This window comes from Dipodomys ordii, unplaced genomic scaffold, assembly GCF_000151885.1.
Source record: "Dipodomys ordii isolate 6190 unplaced genomic scaffold, Dord_2.0 Scaffold206, whole genome shotgun sequence".
NCBI lineage: Eukaryota > Metazoa > Chordata > Mammalia > Rodentia > Heteromyidae > Dipodomys > Dipodomys ordii.
In genome coordinates, this window is record NW_012267422.1 from 1,507,055 (window position 1) to 1,527,140 (window position 20,086).

The window sequence follows — 20,086 nt, forward strand, 5'->3', positions numbered from 1 at the left end:
ACTATAATGTACAGCAATGCTATGTGTTTCTGATAGATCCAAGTGCTCTCTTTGTTACTATGGTACATTTTGTAGAGTACATTTGTGGTTTAAATATGGTTCCTTTACAGATCGGACTATATGATCATTTGGAGGAAATTGGACAAGCCAGAATTAAGCATAGAAATTGTGAAACTTATTAGATAACTATTACAAAGACATTAGAATGGAAAAAGGAAAAGTTTAGTTATTCTGCTAAAACTGTCAATGTGATTTTTATAAGGCCACCAGGTTAAACATGAAAAAGTAAAGCTAGCTATATTTGTTAGTTTAGGTAACCTAAGTACTTTTATTATGAATAGTCCCACATACCTAATATAAGCATTAGCAATTATGTCAAACCTTATATAGATTGTAAAATAAAGACCGAAATTATGTATGTTATAAACATATTCTGTAATCTTCGTGTTCTAAGTATTCCCAAATTTGATGAGACTCTAAAACAGCTCTATACAAAAAGAACAAAATGGAAATATAGAGATATGAACAAAATTACCCATGTTCTGAGGAAGTCAATGATAATAATCCTACTTTTGCTTTCTGTTTACACTTAGAGTATTTTGTTACATCTATTTAAAGTTAAGATAAAATACATGTGGTTAAGAGCAATTCTATGCAAATATTTACCAGTCAAATTGATATATCAGTTCCCTAACAGATGATATTTAATACGCTGATGTGGGAGTGAGGAAGAGGAATAAGCAAGATATTTCCAACTATAGCTATGAAAACCCAGCTCATATAAGTATATGAACAACGTTATTTTCATGTACTAGTGTAAATTGCTAAAGAAAAGTATGGCTTGTGATATTTTGGTTTCTGCAGAGAGTTCCTATTTGAGCTTATGGGACATAATGAAGCATATGGAGAAGATTAGTGATTAAAAGACATTTGGGTTCTATCACCAAATCAAATTAGATGAATTCAGAACAGAAGCTGTCATTGATTAGTATTTCAGTCTTCCTTGTGATGATGAACCTTAATTTAGAGGGTGGCATGAGGAGAGTTATTTGTGTAAGTTGAAAGAATGATCCAGAAGCATCGTTTTGTATGATTGTATGCACATAGTTACTGAGCCCTTTTGGTCCTCTCCTAAGAATATCCTTCTTTAGTCTTACTGTGTGAATGTTTAAAGTCCTGTTTAATTTATCATGTCCAAGTATAATTTTTGTCTTTTATTAGCCATTAGATTTACTTGTAGATTTATAAGCACGTTGTAATAATTACAAATGAGGGAAACCATGCAAACTATGTTTCCTTTGAAATGAACTCCAAGAAATGGAAACAAGGTTTATTTTATTTTATTTTTGTCGGTCATGGGGCTTGAACTGGGCCGGGGCGCTGTCCCTGCACTCTTCAGCTCAAGGCGGGCACACTACCACTTGAGCCACAGAGCCACTTCCAGTTTTCTAGTGGCTTATTGGAGGTAAGAGTCTCAGGGACTTTCCTGCCTGGGCTGGCTTTGAACTTCGATCCTCAGATCTCAGCCTCCTGAGTAGCTAGGATTACAGTCATGAGCCACCGGTGCCCGATTATGAGGTTTATTTTTAATCTTACTTTTTTTGTGGGTTATTTTTTATTTCTGTACCTTTCATCTTGTTTGTAAGTTTATCTGATTTGGAGAAGGGAAGGATAAGTCCAGAAATGGTGGGACAAAGGGAGCAGGGATAGTTATTAGATACTATGTTGAAAGTGAACTATACAACTTGTTGGAGAGGGAAGTTGGGAGGGGAAAAACTGTGGGGAAATAAGGGAAGAGATGACATAGTTCAAAGAGAAATGTACTCAATACTTGGCTTTTGTAACTGTAACCCCTCTGCACATCACACTTACAATTGAAAACAATGATCCAGAAGCGCTGGTCCGTCACTTCTAATAAGCAAGTGCTATTAGTGTGTGAATCTTCTCTTCCTTTCCATTTCAGTATTTGCTAAACATCATAAAGACTGACTCTTCTTGGCCATCTTTCTGGATGCTCTCTAGTTCTAAGGTGAATTTGGTAATACCACCACTGCCTAGGAATAATAATACAGAATTTAATCTATTTCACATATGCATGGAATTTGAATTAACATTAAGGTAATAAAATTATGTTTAGGTCACCTTCTTACAAATTTTAATTTTAATTCTGCCTCTGGTACCTGGTGTGACACATAAAGAATATTTCCTTTTGAGATTATGTGCATTTTTTTTCTTCTCAGAATATTACTTTATGTATTCAAAGCCACAAACCTCCTTTTCCCTCCCCTTCCCTAGTAATTCTGGTATAGCGAGCTGCTTTTTAAATGTAACATTTTGTTTTAAATGTGATTTAATGTTTTATTGGATAGCCTCTGTAGGACATTAGATTAAAATATTCATAGTCACATTAAGCTTTCCTGCTTACAGACAGAATATCCTGTTAATAAATATCTAAAGATTTTCATGAAATAGTATGGTTATCATGATGTTATTTTGCTTCTGATTTATCCTGGTAAATTTCAGATCTGTTTTAAACACTAAATGGGATAAAATATGGGTCTGTAGTACTATTTTAAATAATTTTTTAATTAACATAGGACTTTATTGTGAAAATACTGTACAGAGGGGTTACAATTACATGGGTAAGACAATGAGTACATTTCTTATCAAGCATTATAGCCTCCTCCTTTGTTTCCCCTTCCCATCCCTTCCATCCTCCTCCCACCCCCTCACCCTTTTCTCCCCCCCCCCGCTATTTAAAATAATTTTTAACTAGTCTGGTGAGAATGTAAAGTTAGCCCTTAAGACTGATAACCATCAGTTGTTTGAATATATCACTTACTATTTGATAATTTTTCTTATTTGAGAACATCAAAGATCTGTGATATTGTGAAATAGAAACACTAAGGCACTCAATCAAAGAAATGCTTTTATTTCAGCTGCTGCAGTTGGAGAAAGGTTAAAACCCCCCAGCATTTATTTGTTTCATGTTTCAGTAGGGGAAACAGATTCATATTTGTTATAAACAACACAGGAATGATCTGACTTCTCTTCTTCTGTAATTCGGCTTTCATTTCTTAGGCCATAAAATTCATAAGGGATAAGTGAAAAATAATTGAGGAGCATTTTCATTTTTAGTGGAGTGTTTGTTATTGCTTTACTGTGTAATGTACACTAAAATGTCTATTCAGGATTCGAGGGAGAAAGATTAGAGCTGAATTTGGGTGTAGTGTGCATCCGAGCATTGAATTTGATCCTTCGTGTGGTAATTGAATGAGAGCAGCATTGTGTAGCAAATTTATCCTCACTCTAGTTTGTTAGCAATGGTTTTTGTTACAAAGGTTTTAGGGCAGGGGAAGACTTAAAATATCTAATCTCTTTTCTTCTGGCCAATGTGTGGGTGTCTGGGAATTTTAGTGATGTTGCACACCTCTCAGGGAAGGGAGAAAGAGAACTAACAGCAAGGAAGACAAAAGGCTGGGAGCTCAAAAGGGGGCTTTCTGAACACTGTCTTCTTAGCAGTAGGAGCTCATGTCTGAACTGCTTGCAGTGGGCCAGCAGGTACTGATTGAAATTAGAAAGGTGGTGTGTGTGGTGGTGGTTGCCCTGAAATTCTCGCTAGACTTTAGCTATGTGGTATATTTGTTTCCTATGGTTGCTGTTTCCAATTTACGACAGACTTGGTGGCTTGAAACAATACAAATATATTACAGTTCTGCAGGTCAAAATTCCAAAAAGGATCTGGCTAGGCTAAAATTAAGGTGTCTCAGGGCCATGTTCCTTCTGTAGGGAAGAACTGATGTCCATGCTCTTCTCATTCTTCCTTCCTGCCTTCCTGCCTTCCTTCATGCCTTCATGACTTCCTGCCTGCCTGCCTGCCTGCGTGCCTTCCTACCTTCTTTCGCTTTCTCTTTCCTCTCTCTCTCTTTCCCTTTCCCTGCTCCTTTCCTTTCCCCCATCACTTTCCCCTTTCCTTTTTGTTAATACGGGTGTTTCAACTCAAAGTCTTTTCCTTGATCGACCTGTTAGACTGTGCTCTACCATTTTCACCATGCTTGAAGCTCTGCTTTTTGCCTTTTTGTTGCAGGTGGAATCTTACAGACTTTTATGTTCAAACTAGCTTTGAACTGTGATCTAGATCTCAGTTTCCTGAGTTGTTAGAATTATGGGCATAAACCTCTGGTGCTCGGCTGTTCTTTCTAAAGGCTGTCTATAGTTCTTGGTTTATCTTCTCTTTCATTTTCAGAAAGTTCAACTTTATATTATATTGTTATTACTCTGACTTGTTTGTGTACCTCTCTCTCTCACTTACAAGAACACTTGTGATAGAATGGGTCAGCAGGAATAATCTAATTTATCTCCACATCTCAGGGTCTACTCTTTATTAGTTTTTCTTTGCCATGTAATGTAATATAATATATTCATACTCTCCAAGGATATTAATCTGGACATCTCCTAGGAGCCATTATTCTGCCTTACACCATAACTTGTTGGTCCTTGTATAAATTGTATCTAAGTATTCTTTAAAAAATGTTCAAATCTATTTGTTGTTCTCTTCCATCCTCATCCAAATTTTATATAGCCATATACGGTCAAATTGGGGCAAAATCCCTTAAAAACACCAAGAATGAATGGATTAGTCTACTGTTTTTTAAGTTTTTGACTCTCTATATTCTGTCTCAATATAGAAAATATTGTTGAGTGTCTACTCTTCTTGATTATCTCAAAACTCTATCAGTGCCAGGGAGGGGGCAGTAAACAATGTGCACAATCCCCCGATCTCTTGGAGTGCACACTTTAATTATAGGTACAGATACCACATCACCAAACTAACAAGCAAACAAACAAAATCTCAGCTAGTAATGCTAGGCAGAGAAAGCAAGCAAGGGGTAGCTACCATAAGTGGAATAATGAGGAGTTTTCTGAAATCTAAATGATAAGGAATAGCCAATCATATAAGAAAGGCACAAAAAACATTCTAGGTGGAGGGTTAAGAGACACAGAACCATATGGAAGGAAGGAATTTTCTGTGGGGAACAATGGAGACCAATGTAGGTAGGGGGAAGTGATAAGAATTGTGTGTTCTGAGTAAGTGCCAGATTTCATTTCTGTAAGTCATGGTGAGGAGTTTGGATTCTGTCCTGTATTAGAAAAAGTTTGGAGAGTTTCTAAGTTGTGAAATGAGTTAAATGCTTGTTATCATCTATTGGATATTGTATGGAAGGATGGATTACAGAAGAGCAAGAGTAGAAGAATAGGGACATGAATTCAAAAGCTGTTGCAATGTTTCATCCAACATATGATGGTGATTAGGTCAGTTCGCTGTGAAGATAGAAATAAATGCTTAGCTTTGGGGCTGTAGTTTTTTAAAGATTGAACTGGGAAGACTTAACAATGGAACGGAAATAGAGAAGGAGGGAAAAATGAAATAAGGAGAATTCTGATATTTTGGCTCTGAACAGTGATGTCACTTCCTAGGATGGAGGAGGTATGGAACCATGGGCTGTGCCCCATGTGGTCATGTCCAGATGGAGATGCCTATTACACTTACTTCCATGTTGGAACATTCAGTCAGACAACATATATGAGGGAATCTATGATGCTGTTGGTTTGAAGATACATATTATTATGGAGTCTTTGACACATTGATATATCTGATCTATAGTTTTGACGAGACTACCTTTGAAGAATGTATAGATAAATACATTTGTCCAATCTGGGGAGGGGAAGGGGAATAACAACACACTGAAACAAGGACACAGGATGACCCAGTACAATAAGGATACCCACTGGACAGTATATTGGAAATGAACTTTACAACTTTGGGAGCGGGGTGGAGGATGGGATGGGGTGGGGAGGTGTGTGGGAAGTGGGGGAGGGAAGGGATAGTGGGACAACAACAAGGGAAGGGGTAACAATGCTCTACAAATAAGTTACTCATTGCCTTACTCGTGTAACTGTAACCTCTCTGTACAGCATCTTTACAATAAAAAAAAGAATGCATAGATAGAGAGGTAGACCTATGATGCAACTCTAGTATGGTTCAACACAGAAATTTAGCAGAAGAGGACGGGTTGATCAATGAGCGTTAGAAAGAAGCTGCCAGTGATGTTGGAGAGGCAGAGAGAGAGAGAGAGAGAGAGAGACAGAGAGAGAGAGGGGGGGAGAGAAAGAGAGTGGAGAGAGAGTAAGAGAACTGAGAGATAAGGAGATAGAGAGACAGAGGTGGGGAAGAGAGAGGGAGTGAAGAAACGTGAAGAGAAAAGAACAAGAGAGGAGAGAGAGGAGAGACTGAGAATGAACCACCCATATAAAAGTTCATAAGGCATCAAATAAACAAGAATATAAAGATATAAAGATGATCATCACTATGGTCATATCAATTGGCGATTGGTGATTTTGACAAGCGTGGTCCCTATTGAGTGCTGTTGTATGCAGACAGGCTCCAGGTGCTCTGCTAGATGATACATTCCAAGATGATGCATCATCCATTACTGTTCTTCCCAACAGCCTGATTTGTCTACATATAAAAGGAAAAGTTTTGTTTCTATGATGCATATATATTCTCCTTTTGTTCTTAATTGTATACAATTAATTTTAGAGAGAACAAAATTACTGACCCATAAAAAGAAATAATTTCATGATCGGTGCTGGTGACTCATGCCTGTAATCCTATCTACTCTTGAAGTTGAGATTTGAGGATGGTGGTCTGAAGTCCATCTTGGGCAGGAAATCTGTGAGACTCATATCACCAGAAAACTGGAAGTGGCATTGTGGCTTAAAGTGGTAGAGTGCTTGAGCAAAAGAGCTCGGAGACAGTTCCCAGACCATGAGTTCAAGCCCCATGACTGAAAAAAAAAGAAGTAATTTCATAAGCAATTGAAAATTATACCAGTGGTTATGAATAGAGAACTTGGAAGAAATCTTGAATGTGCACAAGACTATTGTTGACTCAACAGATGTTTACAGATGAGCAGTCTGTGGGAAAAAGGGACCATTTACCTGCTGATATTTACCAGTAGGTAAATGGCTGTTTTCATGACTGAGTAACTGAAGCAACTTCTTCATCCCAGTAGAGGCCAAATACCTTAGGTGACAATTCAGAGCCCTTTGTGAATTTGGATGACTGACATTGCCGTATAAACAACCACATTATTATTTTTTTTTGGGGGGGTCCGGTCATGGGGCCTGAACTCTGGGCCTGGGTGCTGTCCCTCAGCATTTCAGCTCAAGGCTAGTGCTCTACCACTTGGGCCACAGCACCACTTCTGGCTTTTTTCTTTTTGCTTATGTGGTGCTGAGGAATCGAACCCAGGGCCTCATGCATGCAAGGCAAGCACTCTACCACTGAGGTACCTTCCCAGCCCCTATTATTATTATTATTATATAATCATTTCCATTATGATCTAATTGCCCAGCTTGTCATATATGCTTACATTAGTGGTGATAATAGAGGAAAATGTTTTCAAGTGTTTGGATATTTCCCTTTATAAAAATAAAAGCTGTTTGCAAGTTGCTCATGGAAGTCTGTCTTTGCACGCAGGTGTTTTAAATTAAAACTTTTTTCTTTGACTTCTTCCATGAAGCGTCTTAGGTTGCATTTTAACAGGGTATGGGCAGAAGGGAAACATATTATATCATTCAAATTCTTTCCCCTCATAGTTTGAGTGTGTTGGCAATCCTTGTGAGTTTACTTCTCTGATTTATGCCTTGATTTACTTTTGCACGTTCACATTGGCTCATGAATCTTGGCTGTGGATAAAGTATTCTATTACAGATTCTATTATAAATAATACTTGCAGGCAGTGCCAAAAGTTTTGGTGTTTGTATAATGCTTTGTATTGTTCAGATTAACAAACATTCTTTAAAAAACCAGTCAAAAGCCTTATATTATGCTAGACACAGAACTTGTAAAGACAGAAGTTATGATCTATGGTTAAAAGAGCTAGTGGTCCCGAATGGAGACAGGAAAAATCAACAAGAGTAGTGGATAAAATTAAGCATGATTTGTAAATAAAAGCATGGGAGAGAGAGCATAAGTGCATCCTACTGTGTGGTTAGTGGAGAAGGGTAGGGACACTCAAAATAGACAATGACATCGAATATGAGTTGAGCTGTGAGTAGGTCCACAACAGGAAGACACACAAACACAAGGGTGGAGCAGGCACTGGGCTTGAAGGCGCAGGTGCAGGACCTGAGACAGCACAGTGGTACCATGATTGTTATGTCCATTGGTTCTAGTTGTACATGGACAATTAGCAGAGGATGTCAGTGGAATTGAGGGATTCTGGTTTTCAGTCTGGGAGGTAGAATGGCTCATCCTATGGGTGTTATTCCTCAGATGGTAATATGCAGAACGAGGAAGAACATGCAGAGGTGAAGTTTCCTTTGGTATAAGATGAAAGGTGCATCGGTATGAGGTAAGAGGCAGAGGAATTAAATGACTTGGTTATATCAAAATCAGGAAGCCACAAGTCTGGGAAAAAAGAGAATGGAATACTGGACGGAGTGTGTGAGGGGGAATTGACACATCCAAGGAAGGGAGGGAGCTGAGGATTTGTCCCTTGGCTTACATTTCAATAAACATGTATTAAGAATTTATTATGTGCAGAGCACCACACCTACTCTGGAAATCCATTGCTATGAAGAGAGGGAAAGTACTATAGGTATGTATATGAAAAGAGAACTAGCCCATGTCCTTGTGATCTCTCTTGAGGAGATGCTAAGCCCTCAAAGAGCTTCTCAGTGCCCGTTATTCAGTAGTTCCAAACTCATATTCACCCATCAGTCAATGGCATAAACCTTAACCTTATTCATTTAAGAACGCTAGTCTTTATCACTTTGCATTTCCATTATTATATGGCATGATCACCTTTTATTGTTTTCATTGACTAGCATGAAAAATTATCATGATATGATTTTCTTTTTGTTGATCATGGGGCTTGAACTCACGTGGCCTGGGTGCCATCCCTGAGCTCTTCTTGCTCGAGGCTAGTGCTCTACCACTTTGAGCCACCGTGCCACATTTGGTTTTCTAATGATTAATTGGAGATAAGAGTCTCATGGACTTTCCTGCCCTCGTTGGCTTTGAACCATGATACTCAGATCTCAGCCTCCCAAGTATGAGGTATGAACCACCAGCACCTGGCATGATATGATTTTTTTTAAAGAAAAAAGACTTACAAATTATAAAATCTCTCTCTCTCTCTCTCTGTGCATGTGTGTGTGTGTGTGTGTGTGTGTGTGTGTGTGTGTGTGTGTGTGTGTATGTGAAAGAGACAGATTTGTCAAATATTTGTGACAGTTATTTCTGGGTCTTGAGACCAGAAGAGTATTTTCTAAAATGAATACATATTATATGTACAGAATTTATACTAAAATGCTTTGTAATATCTTGCCCATGTAATTGTAACCCCTCTGTACAGTATTTTCACAATAAAAATGCTTTGTAAATGTATTTTCTCTTAAATACTACTCCTTCTACTCCTTTAATTTTGCATAGCATTATATGGAATTAAAATTAAAAATTGAGTATGATTTTTCTCAGGGTACCATCACCTCCTATCTGTTATGACATTTTGGTTTCTTACTTGGATTTATTCTTAGGAATTCTTTCTAAGCTGTCCATCACGAATGGTGGTTAGGTTGTTTGATGTTACTATACCACAGAATCATTGCCATGAGGATCTAAATCACCAATTCATGGTGCATGCGTAAGTTAGTGGTAAAAATAAATGGAGAGTGGGAAGGGTTTGAATAATATTTCCTTTTATAAAAACTAACACTTTTGCACATTTCTCATGGAATCTATCCTTGCATGGAGGTGTTTAAGATTTTCATTGTATTTTCCTTGGCTCCTACAAAGTGCCTTCGGTTGCATCTTAGTATGGCAGTGGCAGAAGGAAAACACATATTTACATTCATTTACTTTGTTCTTCATCGTTGTGTGTCCATTCCTTTCTACCTTTCATCCCCAGCTCTGTGCTGCTAAAGGAATGGCTTATGTGTCTCAGTTCACTGAAGGACACGCCTTCCCTCCCCCACACCTCAGGCAAACATTTTTATCTTTGTATTCTCTGTGTCACTGTACACAATGCTGAGCTTTGCTGATTTGTTTCTTTGCTGTTTATATCCTTATGGTTGCCATTTTCCATTCCAGTGCCCTTTCAATTTTATTTTATTTGTTATTATCCACTGTATTCTTCTTTCCTGGTGGAATGCCTACTCTAAAAACACATCTGCAAACCATTCATAGCTCTCCTTGGATATAGTTAAACATTTCATTGAATGCGAATGTTAAGAACATATTCCTTTGGTATCTGTAGGTTTCTCTTTATATAGTCTCTTTGTAAGCAAGTGCAATATTTGGGTACAAAAAACGCCATTGGAAAAGTCATGTACATAAGTCATAACTATAGTGGACTGAGCCTGGCATTTGACTATGTTTGCTGTCTTCTAAGGTGATTTCAGAAATGAATGTCAAACATACCTATTTTCTTCCCTTTCTTTCTCCTTCCCTGTCTTCCCTCCTTTCTTCATTCCTTTCTTACCTAGCTTTCTTGCCAACCTTCCTGAACACTGGAGCCCTTCCTGATTATAATCTGACTGTTTGGACTTTAAACAACCTAAAAGGAAACTCCACAGTTAAGCAAGTGCTCTACCTCTGAGCTATATCTTCATATCTCCAAACTTGTGCACATCACATTCATAACTTCAGCCATCACATTGTCCCTCACATATCATTGTTTCTCAACACATGTAAAAAATATATTTATCCTCCATTTAATAAAGGTGAGTTCATGATTAGCAATATGAAATGATGATGATGTGAAATGGGTAATTATGCCTTGGGAAACATACTCTCAATCCAAGAAATATAGGGGACTAGAAGACAAAAGATAAAAGCATTTCCTAGATTTTAAGGGTAATCAGATACTGCAATAGATTACTAGGAAAAAGAGGTAAAATTGCTAACCCTTGAGAGTCTTAAAAATTGGACAGCGCAAACATCTGTGGGAATGGCTGGAGCATTAAACCTGTCTTGAGGCAAGCAGATAGACAGAATGACAAATGGTTCTGTGATTCTTTGATTACTTGGCCTGGAGAAGAGAAGGCTGAGGGGAGACATTAAAACGACTTCAAATATGGAAAACAGCGATTATTGCTTTCCAGAGGAAAGCAAGTTGAAAGAGCTTAACCTAAAGTCTCAGAGATTTAGGCTACATTTTATTGTTAAGGATTTAAAGTCATAGGTTGTAGAAAAAAATCTTGCAGAAATCTGCAAAATAAATGATATTGAATTTTGAGGGGAGCAGTGTGGAGAGCCAGCTCTATTGTTACATTGCAATAAAAATATTTGTTACATGACTCTGAATAGAAAGAATTATTTGAGTGTATTATATTGAGTGTACAGCAGTCTCCTGGGAAGGACATTTTCTAAAAGGATATTTTAAAGCAACAAGCATCATCAGTGGTTTTTGGCTGAGTGGAAAGAATGGAGATCATTGCGGCCATTACCATCACAGTGAAATAGGGTAGCTGACATGTGAGCAAGAATTCCAAGAGAGTTCTGTTTGGCTGGCTCAGCTTTTTCCAAATGAAAATGTAGAGGGATTTGAGGTGGGGGCTACTTCAATCCTACCACTAAGGAAGGAACTGAAATACCCTTGTAAAATCGTCAGGAGGCATTTGTATGTCATTTCAGCCTTCAGCCACATGATGTCACAATTGGATTTTGAGTTTCGCTGTGTGTCTTTCCACAGATGAGGGCATTTTCAAAGCTGGAGCTGAGAGATCAGAAACGCGTGGGGCAGTTGAAGTCCAAGAAGATGAAGATACTCAGGTTGAGCTTCCAGTAGACCAGGTAATCTCCACTCCTGTAAACCTAGATGTAAACCACGAATCACTGGTTGCCTTTTAAATATTATGTTATGGTACATGGTATTCCAGAGCTTGCCACAGGGAAATCTCATTTGCTAAGTGGCCAAAAGACCTTAACAACATAATAGGACATCTCTCAGTTCTTCCTAAAATGAGTAGCCATAGATACTGAGGCTTTACTTTTTTTTTATGAGGAAATGGCGTGTCTTTAATAAACAGCATTGAATGGCACAATGGGATGCAATTGGGTTAGAGATGCAAAGAAGAGTAAGTTTACTATGCAAAGGAGAATTGACTAGGGACTAGGGAACTAGTCCTTCTGCATTTAAAACACATTTTTTTTTAAAAATGCCATGGTATTCTCTCCTTTAAGTTCCTTGAAATTTTTGTGGTTGGAATTTGTTTTCCTTAAAAGAATTGCTTACATAAATGCAAGCCAAATATTTGCTGTGCATGTATTGATTTATTTTTTTAGGCCACTGGGGCAGCCTACTTTCGTGTGTGTGTGTGTGTGTGTGTGTGTGTGTGTCTATGTGTATGCATTTGTGTACTATAAATGCATACATAGTATTAAGTATTGTTAATTCTGTGTTAAATGATGCAAGAAGTAAGACAGTTATGCTAATGTAACCCAACAGACTACTTTCTTACCATTCCAAGTGGAGGATTGAAGTTCAGAGGAGGAGGGGAGAAATGACAATCACAGTCTCTGGAGAACAGGGAGAAGTCACTAGAAATTGCCACTTGTCCTCTGACTATTATGTGATATTTCCTTTGCTAAAAGCAAATTTCACAACCCCACAAATTCCATGGGTGATCTTCTCAGTTGTATTTGTCTTAGCGTGGTGGAAGTGAGATTGCTGCTTGATTATTCCACAGGCACTTTCTGCAAATGTTGCCTTCCTGATGAAAAGCCCAATGTGCTAAAAATCACAGATTAGAAAAAATCCAATTTATTTTCTAGGATTTGCTATAACTAATAATTTTTCATAAACTCCAGTTATAGTTATTTTTTTTCCTGAGGGAAAACAGAATTTTAAGTCTCTGTGAAGCTATAATTAAATATTATATTTTGAGACAAAGAAGAGTAATCATGTATGTACAATATTTAATCGCTGTAGAAGCCAGGACTAATTTATATTCCAGAGTCAAAATATCAAGAGAAAACCATAAGCATTGTGTGTAAAAGAGAAATCTCTCTGTTAATCACTTATTAAACAATGTGCAAAATCTGTAAGAGGCATTTGTTTACTTATACATTTGCTGATTATAAGGAAGGGGAGTTGTGGGAAAGACTTGATCTCTGATAATACTTGTACAGCCTTGGGTGTGTGTCATCAGAGCTTGATTTCTTATTTGACTTGTTATCCTGGCTTATTAAAATGCAAGTATACAAGAGAGGCTGAGAAACAGATGGGCAAACGCTGGACGATATCAACAAACTGATGTCAGCTTAAGGAAACAAAGCCAGGTAACAAAACATCAGTGCTATTTTCCTCTTTGACTTTATTGATTTTAGCACTGAAATTGTTTAGTCCATTTGTGTGGCACCAGGTGTGTCATAGAGCCATTTTATATTCTTATGAGCTATCATTAAATATTGTGAAAAACCACACAAATCAATGTAAAGCTCATGAACTACATAAGAGTTTGAGCAACTCCAAGGACGTGCCTGATGGTAAACAATAGCTACAATTTATCGAGTACCTACTAAGTAACAGGCAATGGCATTATCTCATATGATCATAGAGACAATCCTGAAAGATTGGTCTCATCCTCCACTGTACATATACTTACAGAAAGAGCGAGCTCAGATAGGTGAATTGATTTGCTCAAGGTTGTAGCATTAAGTAGGGGAAATGGGACTTGAATTCAGGTCTGTCTAATTTGAAAGGAAAGAAGTCTCTTCCAGGGGGTAGTAAATGAAAAAATAAAAAACCCATTCTTTATTTTTTTTGTCAGTCGTGGGGCCTAAACTCTGGGCCTGGGCACTATCCCTCAGCTCTTCAGCTCAAGGCTAGTGCTCTACCACTTGAGCCACAGCACCACTTCCAGCCTTTTCTGCTTATGTGGTGCTGAAGAATCAAAGTCAAGCCCTCTACCACTGAGCCACCTTCCCAGCCCAAAAGCCCATTCTTAACCTAGGGAAGGAAAGAAAAAAATTCCTACATGAGGGGACATGCAGTTATTGTCTTCCTCTTATTTATAAGAAAGATTCACATATCTTTGGACTTGCTTTTTGTTATATAAATGAATATACATCGTAACCTTATTGAAAAGGTCACAAAGGAAGGTTGTGTGTGTGTGTGTGTGTGTAATATTACCCACAAATTGTGTATGGATTTTACCCATTCTTGAAAACCAGCTCAAGTTTTAGAAATTGGTTTTGAACCTCTCTGTTGGAGTTTATTCTGCATGGATCCCTTCATACTTTGGGCATCCTGTGGGCAGAGAACTGACTATCTTTGTTCTGGGTTGGCTCTTCAGGGTGTTTATATAGAGAATGGATTTGAGGTCCAGAGATAGTGATTTCTTCCAGAACAATTCTCAGCTGATGGCTATTTTGTCCTTAAAAGGATATTTGGCTATCCCTGGAGACATGTTGTTTTCCTGTCATGGAGACCTGGGCAACTGTGGTTGGCCTCTTGTGGGCAGTGATTATGGATAGTTTCAACTAGATGGAATTCACCTGAGAATTCTTACAATGAAACCTATCTAGCCCAAATGTCAATGGTGATGAGATCAAGAACCTCTACTTACAGGGCAAAGGGCATGGTTATATCTAGAAAAATAAAGATTGACTCTCCCTATTGAGGGTCAGATGGGTTGACTTCCCATTAAAAATGATCTGATGTCCTTGAATTGTTCATTGAAGGCTCTTTAAGATGGAGATTTTTATGTGTATGTGCCTTTTTCCATAATAAAAATTGTTAAAGCTTGGGTTTCCAAAGCTTGGAGTTCTTTATGAAGTGAGACTCTCCTAATCCTCTTCTCATTGATTGTCAGAAATGGATCTTGGGTACACAGGCTGATATCCTGGCCATTGCTGTCAGGAGCAAATTTTTCTTTGTCTCTAATGCAGGCATCTCACATCTGCCAGCATCCATGAAACTTTGGTGGGCTAACATGTTTGCCTCTACATTTTCACATTGCTCTTTGTGATGATCTATTTCCTTCTAGAGGAGACTTTTAGTATTTTGTATGAATAGGTCAGTAGCTTGGGCTCTGACTATGGGAAGTAGTCTGAGAGGTCTTGTCATTCGGTCAAGACATTTCTTCTCCTTGGGTTCTGTACAAGGAGCATGCTTAAAGTTTCTGCTTGGCTTCCCTTTCTGTAGGCTCAAATTTTAGTTTAGTCAAATCTTCTCTCCCTAGATGCCCACTTATCAGCTTTATTGCTCCCCAAATGTTGTTATTTCCTTCTTACTGTTGCATGTCCTAAGGTTTTGACACTTTTAAGTTGTCCTTTCTGACATTTTAGAGGGGCATCAGAAGGGAGTTAGGAAAAAAAACCCTCTACATTTGTTCAATTTACAGTATTTAACCAGAAATCACTTTTATTTTTATTTTATTTTTTGTTTTTTTATTTTTTTGGTTGGTCGTGGGGCTTGAACTCTGGGCCTGGGCGCTGTCCCTGTGCTCTTCAGCTCAAGGTGAGCACTCTACCACTTGAGCCACAGCCCCACTTCCAGTTTTCTAGTGGTTTATTGGAGATAAGAGTCTCACAGACTTTCCTGCCAGGCTGGCTTTGAACTGAGATCCTCATATCTCAGCCTCCTGAGTTGCTAGGATTACAAGCATGAGCCACCGGTGCCCGGCTCTATTTTATTTTTTTAAAATGTTTTTTATTGTGAAAATACTTTACAGAGGTGTTACAATCACATGAGCAAGGTGATGAGTACATTTCTTATCAAGCATTGTTGCCAACTCCCTTGTTTTCCCCCTACCATCCCTTCCCTCCCATTTCCACAACTACAATCCCTCCCCTTCCCCCACCACTTGAATTGTAAAATTCATTTTTCGACATAGCATCTTGTACATCTCATTGTTGCAATGGGTCAACCTGTATCCCTATTTAAACAATTTGTTTTTTTCCTTTCGCTCCCCAAATCATACCAACATCAAATACAGTGAAAACAGGGGTTATACTGTGAGGCAGGGACATACAAAGCAACAAAAAAAATCACATGGTACCTTATAAATACGTTAGAAACAATAGCAAGCAAGAAAAAAAATACTTGTGTCCTTTATCTTGGGGTTCATTTCACTTAACATCATCTTATCTGACCTTTTCTGCTTATCTCAGATATATACTAGTTATTGCAAATAAGGGAAACCATGGGACCTATGTTTCTTCACTTAATATAATTTTATCCAAGTCTTTCCTAACAAATGGGGCAATGTCATTCTTTCTGATGGAGGCATAGAATTCCACTGTGTATATATACCACATTTTCTTGATCCATTCATCTACTGAGGGATATCTGGGTTGGTTCCATATCTTAGCTACAGTAAATAATGCTGCACAGAAATCACTTTTATACTAGTCAGTCAGAAGGAGAATAAGATGACTTCATAGAACCTACACTTGGGATGTCAAATTGATGCTGTGGTCAGATTCCCAGAGAGAGAGACACTTTAGGAGTTTCTGAATCTTTCTAGTAGGCTTTGCGTTCTGTAGCTTACTATAGGCTATAAGATCCTCCATAGTTTAACTCTTGTCCTTAGTGGTGTATTTATGTTGTTTGCCCAGTCCCTTTGGCTAAATAGCTTTTGATTACTACTGGTCCATACATATAGACAGTAATCTGCAGCCTAGAGGTCATTACTAGAAACAAGGTTCTTTCCCTTAAAACTTCCAGGAAAAGAAGTGAGATTGGAGATTTCTGATTATTTCATAAGTAGCAACGTATCCTGCTTGACTACAGGGCCTCTCAGCCTTCACTGCCTTCTCAAACTGAAGAGAGTTACGTGCCAAGAGCGCAATTTGCCATTCTTTATTTTCAAGTCATGGCTTTTTAGTGAATCGGATTCATGACAGGTACTGTAAACATCCCACACAGTACAAGGGCTAGGAGGAATAGGATGACCAGGCTTCTTCACTTCCTTGTGCGTCTTTAGCAAGGCTTTCCCTGGCATTGGGTGAGATTTGTGTTTAATTGATTTCCATTTGTGTTGAACTGTGTTTAAAATGGAGCCCTAGGATTTCTGTGTAAATGAAAGAAAAAGTTTTAACATTTTTCCTTTCAAAGTGAGAAAACTTGATGGGGGGATATTTTACCCAAGGATGCTTAAATATTCTCATGCCATATAAATACAAGTTTTCAGTTGGTTGTATATTTTCACTTGTGAGTATTTCAGAGCCCGGGTGAGCCAGCTTTCCAGCATGTGGCCAGCCACAGCTTGGTATATGGCAGTCACAACTCGGAAGACAGCCACCTCCATTGTAGGGTTTTGTGCTTGCAGACTACCACCATCAAAACCTCCTTTCTTCTTTGTTTTTCTTTCTTAAATATTTTTTTGTTCTGGAAAAGTAAGCCTCTGAAAGCTGGAAACAAAAAGCAGCACTTTGCTATCATGAAAAATTGAAACTGATTGTTTCAAAATACCTCATTCAACTTGGGTAGGAGATGATTTCCGTTTCCATGGGAACAGAAATAAAAACAAGTGTGATAATTTCTGTACTTTCAACATCTCTGCCTCTACAGAAACACCTTCCATTCCAAAGTCTTAACACACTCCCCCAAATTCTAAATGTAGCCGATATAACATGAGAAAATGGACGCCTTTGGAAGTCTTTTCACTTTTATTGATTCCCATTTCCCACCTCTATGTTGGGTACATTTCAGCAAGGGAAAGCAGAAAAGGAAAGAGGGGTGGGTGGTGAGGTGAGAGAGCTTAACTAGAAAATTCTGACTTGTGCTGTTATTTCCGAGAGCAAAGGTCTTAAAAATGAAAACGTATCATTTGGGAATTCGGATGTAAATATTTAAAAATATGGACATTGTCTTCTAAGGAAGCTGGAGAGCAGAGCTGTCTCTCCTTATTTTTAATTTTGGATTTGGCTGTTATTGTCAGCGGTGTGATGTGAGTTCAAAGTGTAAGTCATTTGGGCAGCCTCATCTGTCTATGGAAATACCTTCCAGGTAATTGATGCTTTCCATATCTTGTGCCTTATTTCCATATGATTTCCATATTCCATCTTCGTTCCCCTTACCACTCAAGAGTGCTGAGTTAACCTTAGTAACTGCATGCATATTCTCTGGAAAACCTGAATGCTTATGGTTTCCCCTGAGTGGGCCCCACTAAGATGTAGCCAGCAATAATAAGTACCAGACCTTTTCTGTCTCTTCATACAAATCAGCCACTTTCTCAGAATGTCATGGACAAAACAAATAGCAAGATATGCTTGTAGGCAAACTCAGGCAAAATGCACTCAAAATGCCAACCCTCCTGCCATGTTAAGCAAAAGACACCCCCCCCACACCCAAAAAAATCTGGTATAGCTTTCCTAACAAATATTAACACCAATTAAATACAAAAATATTGTGCTTTTATAAAGAAAATGGAATTAAAACTCCTTGGTACAGCTGCTAAATATAATGAAAATAAAGGAAAAAAATCCAAGTTTTTTTTTATACGAATATCTGTTAAGGGTCCACATTTGTAATTGTACATATGTGTGTGCTATGTCCATTAATCTAGCATGCTGTGAATACAGCAAGGAGACTGGAAGACTGAGATCATCCAAGTTTAAATGGCTCCTACAGTCACTCATACATATACTGTTACATGCTCCAGTTATTTAAATGAGCATTTAAGGCTAAGTGTAATGAATGCCTGTTTTTTATTCCAGTGAAACGTTCAGAGTGTTGCATAATTGCTCATCGGCATGAGCTTGACTGAGTTACATGTGCTCTTTACAGAAAGAATTTCAACCAGAAAACCTGTTCTCTTAAAAGTTTACTCACAAATTGACTAAAATTTGATGTAACAGACATGAAAGAGGCTGTTAAGCATAGGTAAAATATCTTCTGATAATATCTACTTTTATAATGATATTTCTTTGTTTATAACATATAAACAATGACACAGCAATATAATTGGAGTCAAACTTGTAGAACTGTCTTTTGGCCCCAAATCATTATGTCAGTAGTCAGTCTCATTTTGTTCCAGCTTTCAACCAGTTGACTGATAACGATTTTTTTTTATAATTCTGTGGCAGATATTAGCCTACATTGAACCATATTAGCCCATGCATACTAAGCATCTTGTTATGTGTTCGTGTGAGTGAGATTTAGAAGTAATACAGCCCAATGTGGCCTAGTAAGAAACATTTTATAAGTGCAAATATTGTACTAGAGCTTTTTATTATTAGACAACTCCCAAGTTCTTCCATTATCTGTGGCGAGAAGAATGGAGTGATAATCATAAGCAGGTAGAGTCTGTTCATTTCCTAATGGTCTTTTACGTATATGATCTCATTTGGTTCTTACTGCGATCCTGTGAAGTCTCACTCTCAAGTTCGTGACAGGACTCTGAAGCTGACAGAGGTGAGTTCACTAGCCTGAGGCCTGAGTGACTGCCTGCCTTTCTGTCAGACCAAAGCCTTTTCCTTGTGCTCCGCTTATTTTGCAATTGCAAGCTGACTTCACCATGGAAGACAACATTAGCAGACTTAAATCTTTTCCTGGGATTCTCTTACAATATTCCCAGGTATGGCACACAATCTGTTGGATTGTGTAGCTAGCTTTTGCAGGGAGGTAAGGCCATGTTCTGTGAAGGAGCTCTGCTTCCAGTTCCATTCAGTAGGTGCACTCTCTTTTGTGAGAGCCCCTGTATTAGGGTTGGCATTACTTCTCAATTGTGTCCAGGATACTGTAATTCCATAGTTTTCCTTTTGTGTGGGAAGGAGTGTGAGGAATTGAGGGAGTCTCCAATTGGTTCTTCCTTTGTCCTTTTTATTTCTCAGCTCCTTCTCACCCTAAACCCTCTGGCAGAGGGAGGCTTTTCTTCTTGACCTTTGCTCTTCTCCTTCCTTGCAGGTCTTTACCATGGTACAATTTCTCTCTCCCTCTCTCTTTCCCTCCCTCTCTCTGTCTCTTTGTCTCTGCTTCTCTCTTTTTCTTTCTCTTTGTCTGTCTGTATGTCTCTCTGTATGGGTGGAAAGCTGAAGGTTCCTTCTAGGGATGATTTGATTGATGTA

The 20,086-nt window shown here is 38.3% G+C and overlaps 1 protein-coding gene across 1 annotated transcript in view; it reads left to right on the top strand.

The window, feature by feature from the left end:
- Positions 1–20,086, top strand: part of Dcdc2 (doublecortin domain containing 2) — a 143,265-nt gene that overhangs the window by 114,927 nt on the left and 8,252 nt on the right. Inside the window, exon 10 of the mRNA XM_013035191.1 lies at positions 11,763–11,863. Within this exon, the coding sequence (XP_012890645.1) occupies positions 11,763–11,863 (101 nt within the window). The remainder of the gene's footprint in view (positions 1–11,762; positions 11,864–20,086) is intronic.